The sequence below is a fragment of the Tamandua tetradactyla genome, chromosome 5, assembly GCF_023851605.1.
Source record: "Tamandua tetradactyla isolate mTamTet1 chromosome 5, mTamTet1.pri, whole genome shotgun sequence".
NCBI classification, from domain to species: domain Eukaryota; kingdom Metazoa; phylum Chordata; class Mammalia; order Pilosa; family Myrmecophagidae; genus Tamandua; species Tamandua tetradactyla.
Genome location: NC_135331.1, coordinates 108235675 through 108253546, shown reverse-complemented (window position 1 = coordinate 108253546; position 17872 = coordinate 108235675). Strand labels below are relative to the sequence as shown.

Genomic DNA, 17872 nt, shown 5'->3' with positions numbered 1-17872 from the left:
GAGGCTATTGCAACCAGTGTTGAACACATGAGTTGAAAGTTTATGTCAATTTTTGGTGAGGATAATGTTATGGAGTTACTTGTGCACTGAGGATATGAGGGAGCCAATTATAAGACAGAGGATGAGGAAACAGATGAACCTACAGAACAAAGCAGCCAGGAAAAGAAAGCAACTAATTGAGTCATAAATATGTCATTCTAGCTGCCTTTTCCCAAGACCAGCTTCTGCTGGATTTCCATCAGACTTCTATTTAGTCTTAAACTTTTCTCTTTATTGAGTTACATTGAGTGGTGAAATCTTTCCTTATAAATAACAATTTTTACCAGAACATAGAAAATTTTAGATGACTTATTTCTCAATATTGTGTGAAAATGTGTGTGTGTGTGTGTGTGTGTGTGTGTGTGTGCATGCATGCATGCAAACATGCTGGCAGACAGGTCTGTACAGATCAGATGATGACACTTCCAATTGCCATCTACAATAATTAGATCACTCAAGAGCATTCATCATATACGCAAGAGCTTAAAAACACTAGTTCAAAAGCCAAATCACGTAGTCTTTCAAAGTTTATATGAAAATTAAGGAGATGATTACATTCAGCTAAAAAAAAATCAGACACAAAAAAGATTATTGATAATTATTGCTTTGTATTATAGTTCATGTAGTATGTGATGAGAGCTACAAATTCAGGCCACTCTTCTTGTTTCTTTCACGATTGTTCCATATATATTTCCTGGTTTTAAAATAATACTTCATTTCATTGGATAAAATCACACATCAGAAAACCTCAGGATTTGGGGTTCTGGTAATGGGGAAGAGAGTGATTATTCAGAAAACTTATCACTATGAATTTCTAGACATTTTAGACAAAAGTTAATTTTAAAATTGTTATTTATATAGTTAAAGCCATGAGAAGGAGACAATTGCATATTCCAGACAAAGAAGTCAAAAGCTGGATAAGTGTGAAAGGTAAGGCAATCAATGTGTTATGAATGTGGAGAAAGTACAACCAGAACTAGCAACAGTCTTGAGATTTTATACTGAGGCCATTACAGACATAGTCATAATGCGATGCAAGATATGGGATTGGTAAAAACACAGTTATGATAGAAAGTGACATGACGCTCCACAGCTGTCATACTAGGGATGCTTAAAAGTAAGGGTGCAAGGACATTCTATTTGTTGTCTTTGAAATGTGAATCATTAAGTTGCTCAGGAGAGAAGGGAACCCAGAGTTCAATTGGATTAGCAATGACAGAAATAAAGTATAGGGGAGGAGTGGCCCATGTTATGAGAAGACAGAGAATACAAAATCACCAAAATCACTGTGGCCAAGAACAAATGCATAGCAGGTAAGGGCACAGGGTGGTGAAGACTGACTAGCTTCTTCAAAGGAGAACACACCGGCCACCAAGCAGAACACGGGAGCTACCGCAGCACATTGCCAGTGTACAGGAGAGACCTGGAGGCGGGTGTCCAAAAATAGAATGTCCATGGCTTAGAGGCAAATTGTTCTGTACATTTCACCCACATGGATCTATTGTATTTCCACAGGTAATCATGGAAGCTGGGGAGAAAGAGTTTAAAAATAAAGTTCAGGTTTTATCAATGAAAACTGGAGATTCAGAGATCAAAAATCCAAAACCACAATCCAGTAGACTGTCCAGAAACCATTAACAAACTTATTTCTTTACAAACTTCTAATCCTTGAATGATAGCGTGCAGGTCCTCTTTAATTTCTTTGAGGTACGCTGGTGAATTTTTCCAGCTGTGGTCCTGCCCGATAAGCCATACACCCAGTGAGCCCTGAGATTCAGTTCACTGAACCATGTGCCACACAGATGAATAATAAATAAGGACATCACCCTCAGCCAGACTCCAAGGAGCTTCCTATACACTATCACGTTGCTTCTTGTTTGAAAATACCCAGCAATCATGAAAATTTGTTATTTCTGATGTTTTCCTTCTCTTGGAATTTATTTCCTTAGAGTAACCCGTGTTTTGGATTTTTGCTTTGAAAGGCATAGAAAGGAATTCTGAAGTACTACCCAGATTATCATGTAAAATCCAAGTAAACATAGAACTGGCAAAGTGATACTGATGAAGAATCCTGGCTAAATTTGTGACTGTAGGACATTAAAATTCAGAGAGGTTAGAAGGAGATCAGAAACCACAAGATTAGAGGAAGACCAGTGACCCTACATCTTTTCTATCTTTAACTCTAACCTGAAATCTAAACCTGAATTTAAATCACTCAGTGTGTCTAATCTAGTGGTATCTTTTCCCTAATAAATATTCTTATTCAGCATACTTTTCCTTTCCTTTTGACATCTTTTTCCTTTTTTTTCCTTTTGCAGGGGAAAAAAAAGTTAAAGAGAGCTGCACCTTCCCTATCTGTAATTTATTTTCTTTCCTCTGAACTGTTACTTACCTCACTGACTGGAAGCAAGAATAACTTGTATAATTTCATTTTCCTGAAATTTGTGTAGCCAGAACTCATGTTTATATTGCTGCCCATTATTCCAGCCTGATGCATCTCCCTGTGGTGACAGTGCTGGGTGGTCTAGGACCACAATGCCGACGGAGGGGACGGCTGCTTACATGATGTGCTCTGAGGCCTCGGCACTCCAATTGTGGATCGCAGACCAGGAATCCTGTAGTCACAGGACCCGGAGTCCTGCGAAGTACAGCCTCTGAGCCATACTCTAGACCGAACAGAACTAGAATCTGCATCTTCACGACATCCCAGGGAATTCACAAGCACATTAGAGTTCAAGAAACACTGCTTTAGGGACACCTGAACTCCATCTATCCACTATTCAATCGTTCTTCCCTTTCTCCTTTTCTCTCTCTCTCTCTTCCACCTGCCTCTTTTCTTTTTCCCCTCTTCCCTCTCTAAAGCATTTCTTCTCACTATTTTTTTTCATTTTACCCATCCCTCGCCCAGCCTGAACTATCCCCAATGAGAGTGTCTTGTTTTTACCCTATACAAGGTAGCAATATTATTGGTGGACATGTTTGTCCCCTAAATTGCACAGGCAGCACAGGATAACAGAAAAGCCCTTTTCCTCTCACCTCCCGCATAGTTCAGTGTGTTATACTGTGGGCTTGTTCCTTCCGAAGGTACAGAGAGTTCAACACAAGGCTGAGCAGGAAGGAGAGGAGGCAGATGCATACCGATGATCTGACCCAAAACCACAGTAGGCAGCAGGTCAGAGTGTCAGGGACAGGCTTTTCTCATCTGCAGTCAGAAACGAGAGGTAGGAGCCTGGGCAGGTTCAAAGTGGGGAGAACAGAGGGAAAATGTGGGGAAGATTAAAGAGCAAGAAAATGCACCTTATCCAAGTCACCATCTTTTCCTTTCATAAACCACACCGATGCTCTCCAAAATTACCTCCCTCGCTAACTCTGCTCTTATTCCCTTCCAAACTTTTCTCTTGCCAGGAACCAGAGTGAACTCATAATGCTCAAATGGTTTCCATCAAACCCGTAATAAATTCCATCTCTTCACTGTGTCCAAAAAATTCCTATGGGATCAGCCCCTGCCACTCTCTGACGCCTTTTATCACTAGCCCTTTGCTCACTAAGCATCACCCCGCCGACCTGCATTTTGTTCCTCACACACATTTTGCTCTGAGGCTTTTACCTTGTTTCCTCTGCATGACACACATTTTGCAGACATCCCCTTCCCCAGATGGCAGAGGTCATCCTGATCTATTTAATATGTCTTTCTTGATAGTCACTCTCTTTCCTGACACCTTATAGAGTTTTATGCAAAGCGATTCATGTTTGAGATAATTTGTTTGTTTATCTGATTATTGCGTGACTTCTTTCACCTCTGTGTAAGCTCCAAGAGGACTGAGCATGTCCATCTTTTTCAGTGCTTTATCCTAGAGCCTAGAGTAATGCTCACAGAAATAGGAAGGCATTAGTATTTTTTATTGAGGTCCTTTGTCAGGTACATGCCCTTTTTCATTCAATATTCAGTGCAACTCAGTAAGTTTGACATTAAAATCACTTATAAATGAAGAAACTGGACCTCAGAAAGATCACTAACAAAAGCAGATGTGAGAATGAAACTTAGGCCTACTATAAAATAATAGGCATATTTTCTCCCATAAAACAGTAGGGCTACCAGACTGAGACTATGGATAATCAGAAATAAGGTATTTTATTTAAAGAACTTTGGAGCTATTATGTCAATCTCATTTCTTCATTTCTGAGATTGTGGGGGTCACTGTCAAAGTGATGTGAGCATGCAGTTGATAGCTCCGTATACTTTAGTTTGGCTTCAACTCCTAAAAATAAATTCTTATTTGTGTACCTTTATATTAGAAGCTATTTTCTCAGATGGTCTATGGATTGGAGTCATTTTTAACAAAATGGACTTTTTGCACTGCGGAGCACTAAAGAGAAATTAGGCTACCCCTGTGACACAACTGAGGGACAGATGTCTGTAAGGAATTTGGAAAATATTGACAAGTATTCTCAGATTCAATTGTTTAATTCTTTTCATTTTTTAATTACTACTCTCTTTTTGCATTTTCTTTCCATCTGTAAATAGAATCTGTATCTGTCGGTATATGTGTGTGTGTGTACACATAAGTTTGAGTCTATATATACATTCATGTGCATATATCCATACAAATATGTGCATAACATATACCCACACACAAATATATATATATATATGCATATGTGTATATATATATATATATATATATGAAAACACTCATGAGTATATTTTTTTTCTCCAGAGGTAGTTTCCTAATTTATGAGGCATAAAGATATATCAAAGGATGAAATTCTCTGGTAGGATACTAGCTTGTGAATCCTAGAGCTGTTGGTACAGTCAAAATGGAAGGGTTATGGATTTGAAGGAAAGAAGCATTGATTAGGTCTCATCGTGTATGCATTTTGCTTACTTTACATCATTTAATACTCATATCATCTATGCAAGGTGGCTAGTTATATTCCCAGTTTTTCCCTTAGGGTTCTGTACTTTACCCAAGGCCTAAACAGCAAGAATATTGTAAAAATGGGAAAAAAGACTAGTTGGTTCATCCACACTTTACAAATTATAATAGTGGCTTTGATATACCAATACAGAGGAATTCATGTGTTCTTAGGCTTCCTGTGGAAAAAAACATGCTTCATTCTGTCTTCCAGGCATCACTAATTTAGAGCAAGGAAAATAATGAGACTGTCCTGATGAAAGAAGAAAGTATTTGGGTTAGTTAACACCTGATAAAAACAGAGAGTATAGCTGGTTTTGTATAACTAGATTTACCAGACCTGGGTAGGTAGGCACCAAAAGTATTTAGGATCATAAAAATGCAATTTCCTGGATCCAAAATATGACTAACAGAATGAGAATATTCTGGAATAGTGACCAGGAATGTGTATATATTGTTTTAATCATCCCAACTGATTCTAATAACTAACAAGCTCAGAAAACACTGATTTAGCTAGTCTCTTTGCTGTTTTTGGCATAACTGCACTTTTTATTTTCAGATTTCATCACTCAACATCATTTACTAAAGCAAAAATAGCTTCAGTGCGATATCTAAACAGGAATATTGTTAAAAAAATTTGTTCATTCACAAATTCATTAATCAGAACATGGTTCAAGAATCAGACAGTTTTGGGGGCTCATATCAGTGATGATAATTACCCAATGACTAGTGAAATGACTGAATAAGTTTTCAAATGAATGCCTCTAAGCCTGAACTACTTTATTGTGCAATGATGGCAGTAAAAACAGTAGCTGTCTCATAAGTTCACTGTTATGCTTAATTGAGATAAAAATGCAAAGCATGAGGTCAGGAAGTATTCAATAAATACCCACTGTTATCTACTGAGTATCTACTAAGAACCAAGAATTGTATTAAATATAAAAATAAAAAGAGAAAGTGGAATTGTAAATAGTACCCTCTATGTACTGTTTATAAGCTCTTCTAGGACACTTTCTCCTCACTCCCCTTTACACAACCCATAGTCAGAGTGATAAATTACTATTAAATTTAGAAATACAGAGCATTAGTTTCCCCCCCATCATCTTCTACATGTAAAAAAGGGAAAAAAAATAGGTAACAATTCCTCATCCTTTAGGATTAGAGGCTCTGATCCATTAGGATTTGACACCAAATTATATTCCTGATACTTTTTCCTCCCAGGACCCTAAAGTCAAACACTATATTAAAGATTAGTAATTCACTTTCTCAGGATTGCCCCTGTCTAGAGTTTGATGCATGTATAAATGATTGATACTACAATTGCTGCTAGCACCTTCATTTCAATCTCCATTCAGTATGTATTAAATGCCTACTATGTCCTATGTTCCCTTGTAAGAACTGACAAGTCAAGATTTTAGGACTGTCAAAATCCCTATGCTTGGGGGTACAAGGGTAGTTCAGTGGTAGAATTTTTACCTGCCATGCCAGAGACCCAGGTTCAATTCCCAGTCGACACACTTCCCAAAAAACAAACAAACAAAAAAATTCAACAAATGGAGCTGCAATAATGGGATATTCACATGGAAAAAGAACATGACCCTGCTGTACAGCATACAAAAAAAAAAAAAAAAATCCCTACCCTCATGGAGTAATTCTAGAATGTGACAAATAACAATAACATTAATAAAAGCAAACAATATGAATAAATAACAACAATGAGCCAACATTGAACCAAGAAAATTTCAAATAAAAACAAAAGGACATTTAAATGGACTAAAGGTTACTATTTTTGTTAGGATGAGGTTAAAGAAAAAAATGCAAAAGCATCTCTGATAAGATCAACATGGAAGCAGCAGAGACCAGAAAAAAATCAGCCACGTGCTTCTAAGTAGAGCGCCCCAGACCCGAGGGATAGGCACTTGAAAGGAGTAACACTGATGTGCCTGATAATGGAGCCTAAATCTCTCCCTTCCTTGTTCTCTCTCTCTCATTCAGGCACATGCACAACCCCACATACTTACAGCCAAAATCCCTCTTAATAAAAGAAAAGGTATCTTTGGGTGAGGTTAAAGTAATGTGGACTCATAGAGGGAGTGAGTCTTCATCTGGGTAAAATTTGAATTGACTCATAGAATCGCTTTTATGCAAACCATGTAAAATAAATATGTAATTGTTATTGTGAGTTTTATAATCAATGATTTAAAACCCACTCAGATGTAAGAAGAGAGGGCAAAGAATACCAGGTATCACAACAGAAAAGTCAATATTCTATTTTAAATATTAAAATGTGAAACTTATGGTTACCACATTAATTTAATGTCCTTAGTTTGAGATAGCTGCCTCGATACACAATTCCAGAAAATAATAAACATATCAAGACTGTTGCAGAATGTCATCTTTCTTCAAACCAACTTAACTGATGGCTCAACAAAGATATTACAAGGAGATATGAGTAGCACCATGAAAGACAAATTTATTAAGTAAGCATTGATTAAGTGCCTATTAAGCAATGGTTATTGGAGAGTTTCAGATTAGTGATGTGAAATGACTATAGAAAGGTAGAATTGTAATGGTCCCTGCCTATTATTATTTATATTTGTTCTCATCATTTATTAATCTGGCACATTTCCACATTTCTCTTATTTTCTCTCCCTGGCTGTTTCCCACCATTCACCTGTCACTTACATCCAGAAGCTTGGACCTTGAGCTCAAGGACAATTTTGAAAGGGTATGGTGCAGACATCTTCTGACACATTGGAAAAGGTAGGTACTGGAACTGAAAAACAGATACACATGTCTGTTGTACTAAGCTATCACTATTATTATCATTATCATAATTATTATTAACTAGGCAGCTGAGTTTGACTTTGCAATTACAGAGGTTTGGCTATAAGCAAATCACTGTGGTCTGACTGTAAGCAACCTGCAAATTCTTCATGCAGAAAAATGTTTAAAAGATGATTCATGAGTAAAAGATAGTACAGAAAACATGAATTTAGTAAACTGTAAACTTTTTCACCAAAATCAAGATAAAGCACACAAGTCCATGTATGTTGTTCAATATTTTCCCCCAGACCATACGTCATAGTATCTTTGAAGCCATTTTAAAATTCAAAGTTTAGATAGTTTTTAATGCACGTTAATAATATAGAGCAAGAACAACCAGTCATACCAGAGTTCCAGATGAGAATTTATTTTTTACTCATGCTCAGTGAGAATACATAATATTCAATAGTCTCTCCATTCCTTGAAATCTCAAGGATGATGTAGACTGAGTTAAAAAACAAAAGATGTTTGCTGAAAGAAAGAAAAAACCAGAGACTGCTACTGTTCTAGTTTGCTAGCTGCCTAAATGCAATATGCCAGAAACAGAATAGCTTTTAAAAAGGGGAATTTAATATGTTGCTAGTTTACAGTTCTAAGGTCGAGAAAATGTCCCAATTAAAGCAAGTCTATAGAAATGTCCAATCTAAGACATCCAGGAAAAGATACCTTGGTTCAAGAAGGCTGATGAAGTTCAGGGTTCCTTTCTCAAGTGAAAAGGCACATGGCAAATACAGTCAGAGTTTTCCTCTCATCTGGAAAGGCACATGGTGAACATGGTCAGGGTTCCTCTCTCATCTGGAAGGGCCTATGTTAAGCATGGGGTCATCTACTAGCTTCTCCTGGCTTCCTGTTTCATGAAACTCCCCAGGAGGCATGTTCCATCTTCATCTCCAAAGGTTACTGGCTGGTGGACTCTGCTTCTCATGACTATGTTGTTCTGCTGTGCTGTCTCTGAATCTCTCATTCTTCAAAATGTTTCCTCTTTTATAGGACTCCAGAAACTAATCGAGACCCACCCAAATGGATGGAGACATGCCTCACCCTAACCCAGTTTAACAACCAGTCTTGATTAAATTATATCTCCATGGTGATGATCTGACTACAGTTTCAAACATTCAATACTGAATAGGGATTAGAAGAAATGGTTACCTTTGCAAACTGGGATTAGGATTGAAACATGGCTTTTCTAGGGCGCAAACATCATTTCAAACCAGCACAGCTACTCTTCAAAATTTCTCTAGGTTCTTCTGAAAACAGAATCACCAGGACTGATTTCTCTGCACAGTTTCTGCTTTCAGATGTGTTCCCCAGCAGTTTTTTAAAAGAAAAAGTAAGAACAAAAGACCTGTTATATTTTTTATACAGAAATGCATATTTTATTAATCTGTAAATTCTTTTTGAAGTCTAATCAAAGATAAATGTCCAAGATGATCTGGGATGTAGTTTTAGTAATGGTTAGGAATGTGGCCTCTGACAATACACTGTTTCATCCAGTTTTCACCATTGACCAGAAGTTGGTTGACTTGTGGGGAAGTGACTTAAATTTCGATGTTAATGTCCAGATGGGGACATTACACCTACCTCCTAGGGTCTGTTGTACTAAACATTATACCTACCTCCTAGGGTTTTCATGAGGTTTAAATCTTTACTTCTATGTAGAAGTGTGTAGAACATAGTACACATAATATGCATTCAATAGATGCTAACAAGGTGCAGCAGAATCAGGCATGATAAAAAGGTTGAGACCCTTGGATTCCTGGCTTCTAAATATATGTGCTGTCAATAATTATTGCATCTTGCATAAAATTTTTTGTAGCAGAAAAAAGTAGAAATTGTGGTAGAAAATCTGCATTCTAATTCAAATTAACATTGGCATTTATGCAATCTTTTGTTTTCATAGTCATTTTATCCTCATTGAGCTTATCTGTGAAAGAAAAGTTCTATGACTAAATATGAAAACTTCCTGAAATACCTATCTGCTAATGTTACAAAGAATTAGTCCAATAATGAATTCTTCAAATCTTTAATCTTAAATTTTTGCAACCCCCAGTAAACGGAAATATGCATGTTTTGGAAGTTGAAATGATTCATGGAGTTGGCAAGGAAAAGACGAAATGGAAATGGCATCATGATTTTGCAATGCAAAGAGACTCTAAGGTTGTTTTATTACTGGAATGTGAAAGTGAAAGCCCAGTCTCAAAACAATGAATCACTGTTTTATGCAAAGGGGTGGTAGAAATTGTCATTTTTAATGCCAACTCTTAGACTAGAATTGCATTTGATACATTCTTCTCAGCAGTGTATCCTCTATAGCATTTTCAACATTAATGTTGTGCTATGTTTCAGACACACAATTTTGGCCTGGAAAAGCAACTTTGATAGGTACATCTTGGCCCAATATTCTTAAAACCTGTACACCATCCCTTCTACCAAGAATTTACAACCCCAAGTGTTCTTACCTGCAACCCTAAATGATAAAGGCATTACCTATGATCATCTAACTTCATAAGAAGAAAGTCAAAAAAATGTTGATCTTAAACTCCAAAATTCTGTTACAACTCATTAGAAATATATTAATGTGGGGAGTGTGGGGGTAGTTCACTGGTAGAATTCTTGCCTCCCATGCAGGAGACCCAGATTCTATTCCCGGCTCATGCACTACCCGCACTCCCCCCCAAAAAAAATTAACAAATGGTGCTGCAATATCAGGATACTCACATGAAAAAAAAATGAAATATGACCCTACCATATAGCATACAAAAAAAAAGAAAAATATTAATCTATCAATCTGAACGCTTGCCACCTCACCATTTTTTTTATATGTATCTCCATCTTAATATAAAAGGTGTAGATATCACTTACCTCCAATTCTTTTCCTTAATCACTACCTCCAATTCTTATCTCAGTTTCCACACTTTTGTCTCTACCTTTCTCCTCAAAAAATTCCCACAAAGTTTTGTATAGAAATCTGGAATCTGGAGTTCTCCTGGATTAAGTTTTAGGGTACTCATTGTGGGTAATAAATTAACATCTCTCCTAGACATCCTGTTTTGGTTCTACCTACCTAGGAAGAATTGGGAAGATAGTGACTATCTTTCTAACTTAGTCCTTGTTTGTGTTTTGTGTGATTCAAATGTCAATAGCCCCAACCTCAGCTTTAAGCAAATAGGAAAAGGACCATGAAATTTATTAAGAATTTAGTTTATGTTCCAGCTAGATTGTAGTGACTTATTATAGACAGATGCAGAAAGTGCCACACATAAGGGGTAAAAGAGACCTTTTGGCCCAAGTCATCTTCTTATTCATGCCTTCACTAAGACGACGCCCCCACCTTTTAATTTTCTTTTGCATTTTTCCTACTTGCTCTTTTGTTCTGCTTATGTACATTAAGTTGTATTAAATTTCCAGCAATTTAAAGGGCTTTTTTAGTGTATTATATAGAGAGAACATTAAGAAAATAGCTTTTTCCTTGGTTTGGCTTAAAGTATATAGGCCCTATTGAGTGAAGGATGAAGCACAAAAGTGACAAGGCCACTAAATCACTGCTTTTAAAACTGTCTCAGATCATAGATACACTTGTAACCTGTCTTTTCTTTTCTCAATGACAGGTAGAGTTAGAACATAAATCATTAAAAAATTATAAGGATACAACTTTTTGAATTTTAACACTTGGCCCTAGGTTTACAAACATGGCATAGTTTTTGTGTTCATATGCCAATTACTTATAAGTCAATTTCCACATGTTATCTATTTAAGCCTTACCATAAGCATCCAAGTATGGCTGATCCTAGCAACCCCATCTTCAAGGAGAGAATCCTGAGGCACAGCCAGGTGAATATTTGTCCAAAATATACATCTGGTAAATTAAAGAGTCAGATCCCAAGCTCAGCTTTCCGTTTCTAAATCCACTGTTCCTTCTAGCTCTTACCATACTGCTTTCCCCTATGAATGAATCACTCCGTGCTGTGTAAAGAGTGACATGGTGTAATTATGTCCATTTTTAAAAAAATAATAGATGAACTTTGTTCTAGAAAGACTTTCGAATGTTTATGGAAAGATTGAATTCCAGAAACAGTTTCTGTCTCAGGCAATGTGTACAGAGTATAACTTCACATAATGAATATCTGTTGTGAGGGTGAAGAAAGTGGAAGGTGAAAGTGTGGGCCCTGGCATACGTACTTTCGATTCATTCTTCCAATCACTACCTGTTCAATTTGGGAGCAATTACATGACATCTCTGGGAATCAGTTTCCTCACAAGGAAAATAAAGTTTTTATGTCCTAAAATTTGTTAGGAAGATTATACTAGTTGATCCATTTAAAGTACTTAGAACACTGTCTTGCATACAATAAATACCCAGAAAGACTCTGTGGCTGATAGTTTGATGATGTTGATTTATGTACTTTTAATTAAATGGTAATCAAGAAGACCATTGTTTGCTTGCATAGCCAGAAATGAGTTCACATTCAGTTCATTGAGGTCATAACAGAAGCAAGCCCGCTGTTACACTCGCTGCTATTTCACAATACTGGATAAATATGTGCTCAATCTTGACAGGTGACATTAATGAGAATAGTAATCACCCCAAGAAGACTATAAAAACAAGACTTCATCTTTCTTCTACCACAGTATCGTACAGCTCTCAAACATTTTGAACTCTGTCCCAATTTTATTCAAGTAACTACAACAGCAATGAAGATACTTTACATTTTTCTGGCCTTTCTCTTCACTGCGTCTTGTGGTCCATCAGGTAATATTTGTTAATCTGTGAAGCATGGAAAGGATAAGATATTTTTATAGATGCTTTATTCTGGAAAATAAACAAATTAATGCTAGATGAATCCATATGCACTCCTTAGGAGGCAATTTACTTGAAATATCTTTCAAGGAAGAAGAAGGGAATGGAGCTGATAGTTGAGAAGATGATGGGAAGAATATTTTCCCAACAGATTTAAAGCTGTCCGTTTTGTTTGATTCTTTGATGAGAATATGACCTTCCTAGATGCTTCCTACTATCTTCTCTTCTTGGAAGCAATTTAATATGCTGATCTTATCGCTGTTGACAAAATTCAGCTTTCTACAACATGCCCTAGGAATTGGTGGCAGTGGGGTGGGGTGGGATGGGAGGTGGATAACTTTTTTGAATGAAAAATATGTAGAACAATTTTCTCTTTTACTCTAAAGGTAGTACAAACCAAAAACTTTACAGATAAAAAGCTATTGGCAAGAGAAATGATATTGGATAAATAAATATTTATATTGTATCAATTTAGAGGGGTGGGGGGAATCCATACATTCATGCACTTCAATGCAGTTTGCTGGGCATGATTTCAGAAGCAAAATGGCTTAACTCTATATTTTAAACTCTATATTTTCCCAACATATAGAGTTTTCCTTCCTTTCTTCCTTTCTTCCTCCCTCCCTCCCTCCCTCCTTTCCTTCTTTCCTTCTATTTATTTTTTTTTATTTATCCAAAGGGATTAAACTTGGATTCATGATCATAACTACTTTTTCCTAGTTTCAGACAAAAAAATGAGAGAAGTTGCAGAGAGAAAAAGAGAATGCTACCTTGTTCGTGGTGCTTGCAAGACTTCATGCAACGTCTGGGAATATGTGTATAATTACTGCAATGTTGAACCCTGCTGCGTGGTACGGGATTACCGAGGGCCAATCAACAAAAGCATCAGTACTAACACTAATACAGAATATTAGTGTTATATGGGGAATACAGATGAGAACTACAGTTCTAATACATATAGCATAACAAACCCATCAAGATTGTTAATAAAAATAAACTTTCTACATTCAACAATCTATTTTCAAGAAAGTGTCTCCTGGCTTTCTGAATTACATAAGTATATCATGGCTAGTGAGTCAAATGTTTAATTAGTACAAGAGAAGTTCAGAAGGGTAGTAGCATCTTCATTACATTGGCGGAAGTTTTCTTCTGCCCACACCACAAAGCCTTCCGTACATAATACTTCCCCTCACTCTGACCTATTGACTGGCCACGAGCAGATTCTGCTCATTTTCATATGATCCTTTAGGCACCAACCATCCGTCGTGATAGTTCCTGGTACCTGTTCAGAATTTCAGCATAAATATGCCAGGTACTTTGACACAAAGTTGCATATGTATTAATTACATAATAGGAAGGTATTCAAATAACAGCATACAAGCAAAACAGAAAGCAGATAAAATGAACTATATTAAAGTGTTACCTTTGTAAAAATTCATCAAGAAAATGGCAGGAGGAAAATTCTCAGCCTTAAGAGTGGTTACTCGAGAGATATATTCATGGTGATTTATTTTCTATTTTATAATATTGTGGGTTTATTTTTACAACAACATGTATATAATTTTAAGATTCATAATAAAAGAAGATTCTTAAAATATTTTACAGGCCATTTTTTAATTATAACATCGTAAAAAACTTTGGAGGAATATATAAACATTCTAATATAAAAAACAAAAGCCACTTCTAATTTTACTGCCCAGATTTGACTATTTACCATAATCAATCTTGAATAGATCCCTTTATGAAAATTTTGAAATTATCTTAAATTTTGACTTTGACTCTTGTCTCAAAACTTGGTTGACTTTGAAGAAATGAGGAATTTAAAAATCAAACTTCCTCTTCATTTTTCAGTTGAATAAAAGCATATACAGCCATCCTGTGGGATTTATGCAGTTATTAAAATTCCTGTTTTCTAAAACTAATCAATTATATAAATAAAAGTAATGATATCATACTGAGTGAAAAAGTAAGATGATAATTGCTATGTTCTTTTTTTGAAAATGTTTTGGTTATGCATATGTTACATGGAATCATGTAAAGTACACAAAATAGAGAAAGCAGCTAAATATGCCAAAGAATTAACAGGGATCATTTCTGAGCATGGAAGATTTTGCATTATCTTTGTTATTCTTTTCCATTTCTACAGTGAACATATATAAATATTATAGTAAATAATACAGTAAAATTAAAAATATAATTTTAAAACTATGATCAAAAGATTTCTTAGTAACAAGGTCACAGCTAGAATTTCAAACCCAGTTCTCCAATCTTCAAGTCTCATGATACGTCTGTTGTGAATGACAAAGTAAGTAAACCATTTTCTTTGCCAGTAAGCACAGGCAGTCAATCCAAGGGTCTTCTCTCTTGGTCCTCAAAAATTTTATTTAATTTCTCTCAGAGTTCAGCGTTTAATGCTTCTGTACTAGATTTCAATGAACTCATTGTGCTCCCAGTTTTCCACATTCCGCATTAAGTTGTCTTAATATTAAAATAATTTTAACATAAATTTGTTATGAATTACAATAAATGACTGACTTCTGAATTTAAAGTCTCCACTCTGTGTATTTCTTACCTATATCTATAGCACAGATCTGGTTATTAAAATGTCAAGGAGATGAAAGAAGTTCAGTGAATTGGGGAAGTATAATTCACAGTTTTCTTACTTGGAGAAATTCATTACAGATCATTCACTATGAAATTTAGTACCAGGAGCAAGTTTAGAAAGGGGCACGGTGCTGGTTTGGGGCTGTTATGTACCCCAGAAAAGCCTTGGTTTTTAATCCATTCTTGTGAGTGGGACCTTTTGATTAGGTTGTTTCCATGGAGATGTGACCACCCAATTCAAGGTGTGGCTTAATCCTTTTTACTGGAGTCCTTTATGAGGATAAAAGAGAGAGCAAGCTTAGAGAGAAACAAGCAAGGACCCATAGGAACTGAGCAAGATAGCCATTGAAACCAGAACCAGGAGAGAAGGACCAGTGGCTGTCACTATATGCCTTCCCATATGACAAAGGAACCACGGATACCAGCAGCCTTTACTCAGAGAAGGTATCTTCCTCTTGATGCCTTAATAAATAAGGTATCAGTGGCTCAGAGAGTTCAAATAGAGTCAAGAGGCTACTCTGGAGGTCACTCTTAATGCAAGCTTCAGCTAGATATTGCTACATAACATAACTTGCCAAAACCCAACCAAAACTATTCCTGTCAATCCTAAATAATACCTAGGGCATTACATAAGATTCTACAAAGGTTCCATGCACTAGGGTAACACTCCAAAACCTACAACCTCCAATGGGTCCGTGAATCAGGTAAGTCCTTAAACGCAGAGGGTCTAGCCCTTTCAGAACATCAACTAGTTCTATCCCATATTATCTGCAGCCTCTTTCTTCATGAAAAAGTCATAATAGGTGTAGGCCAAATACCCATAAGGAGTAGGAGAAAAATCAAAGGTGACTGTGGAGTTATACAGAGAAGGTAGGGTTTAACAAATGAGTATGGTTGCTGAATCATTACATTGATATCTGTTTTAGTATCCAGTATCTTAGAGCAGTTAGAGCTAAAAACCTTAAATGTAAAATTGTAACCCATACCAAATTCTAAAATCTGTTCTACAACTAATTGTTGTGATGTGCTTTGAATTTATTGCTTTTTTGTATATATGTAATTTCTCACAAAAAAGAAGAAAAGTTGATTATAATAAATGTACAGCTAAATGATGATATTTTGAATATTGATTGTACACTTTGGATAATTACATTGTATATGAATATATAACAATATCAATAAAAACAAATAAACAAACAAATAAATAAATAACAATAGAAGGACTTGATCAGTGTATCCTGAATGGCAAAGACCTCAGAAAAGCTGTTCCTCTATTAAAAGAAATGAGAATTCTGGTAAAACTTTTCAAAATCAACTTTTTAAGCACATTTGTAAATTAACCAAAGATTTGCAAAAGTTGAAGTAGTGCTTTATTAATGGAAAAAATTGATGAATCTTGATAAGAATGGCAAGCTCTTTGTCATTTTAACTTGTCCTTTTCCAATCCCCCTTTCCTGAACTTTACAGTAATCTTGAAAACCAGTGCTTTGCGTTCATGATAGCCGTAAATACATAAAGAACTCTTAAAACTCAATAATAGTGTGCGCGGGTAGTTCAATGGTTAGAATGCCCACCTTCCATGCGGGAGACCCGGGTTCAATTACCGGACCATGCTCCTCCCCCCCCCCCACACACACACAAACAACTCAATAATAAAAAGATAATTAATCAAATTTTAAAATGGACAAAGGATGTAAACATAAAGTTCCCCAACAAAGGTACAGAAATAGCCAATGAGAACTTGAATAGATGCTCAACATGAATAATCATTAGGGAAATGAAAATCAAAACCAAAATAAAATAACATTTCACACCCATTAGGAGATCCATAACAAAAAAGATAAACAATGGCCCTTGTTGAGAAATATATGGAGAAATTAGAATCCTTATACTTTGCTGTTAGAAAAGGAAATTGGTGAGGTCACTTCGAAAACCAGTTTTGAAGTTCCACAAAAAGCTAAACATGTAGTTACCATATGATCCAGAATTCCACTCCTAGATATATCCCCAAGAGAAATTAAGATTTCCGCTGCACAAAAACTAGTACATGAACATTCACAGCAGCATCATGCACAACAGCAGTATTCAGTTTTATTCATAATTTGGGAAACAAATCAAATTTCCATAAAATGATAAATTCATAAACGGCTAAACAAAATGTGATATAGCTATACTTTGGAATATCATTTTGTAAAGAAGAAAAAAGAATGAAGCAGTGATATGTGCTACAATATGGAGAAACCTTGAAAGCATTATGCTCTGTAATAAAAGACTGTGGTAAAACTGCTTATTGTATGTTTCTATTTATATAGAATTGCCCAAAACAGGCAAGCTTATAGAGACAGAAAGTAGATTAGCAGATGCCAATGGCAAGGGGAAGAGTGGCTAGGGGTGACTACAAATGGGTGTGTGGTTTCTTTTTGGATGAATTAAAAAGTTTTAAAATGAGATAGTCGTGACAGGTGCATAACTCTGGGAAAAACTAATTGCCACTGAGTTGTACAGCCTGAAAAGTCTTGTAGTATGTGAATTATATCTCCATAAATCTGTTATAAAGATAATGAATAATAAATAAGAAGAGAAAAATAATAAATTCAGGAAAAATAGAAACCAAAATAAATTTAAATTATTAATTATGACACAAGCAATGAAGAGAAAATGTCAGATAAAGGATAATATCAGACTGATT

At 35.9% G+C, this 17872-nt stretch overlaps 1 protein-coding gene across 1 annotated transcript; it reads left to right on the top strand.

The window, feature by feature from the left end:
* The first annotated feature begins 12297 nt into the window (after positions 1–12297).
* Positions 12298–13497, top strand: DEFB113 (defensin beta 113). The gene is made up of 2 exons (XM_077159227.1): positions 12298–12531; positions 13300–13497. The coding sequence occupies exons 1-2, from the start codon at positions 12474–12476 to the stop codon at positions 13491–13493; spliced, it is 252 nt and encodes an 83-aa protein (XP_077015342.1). The 5' UTR covers positions 12298–12473; the 3' UTR covers positions 13494–13497.
* The last annotated feature ends 4375 nt before the right edge of the window (positions 13498–17872 follow it).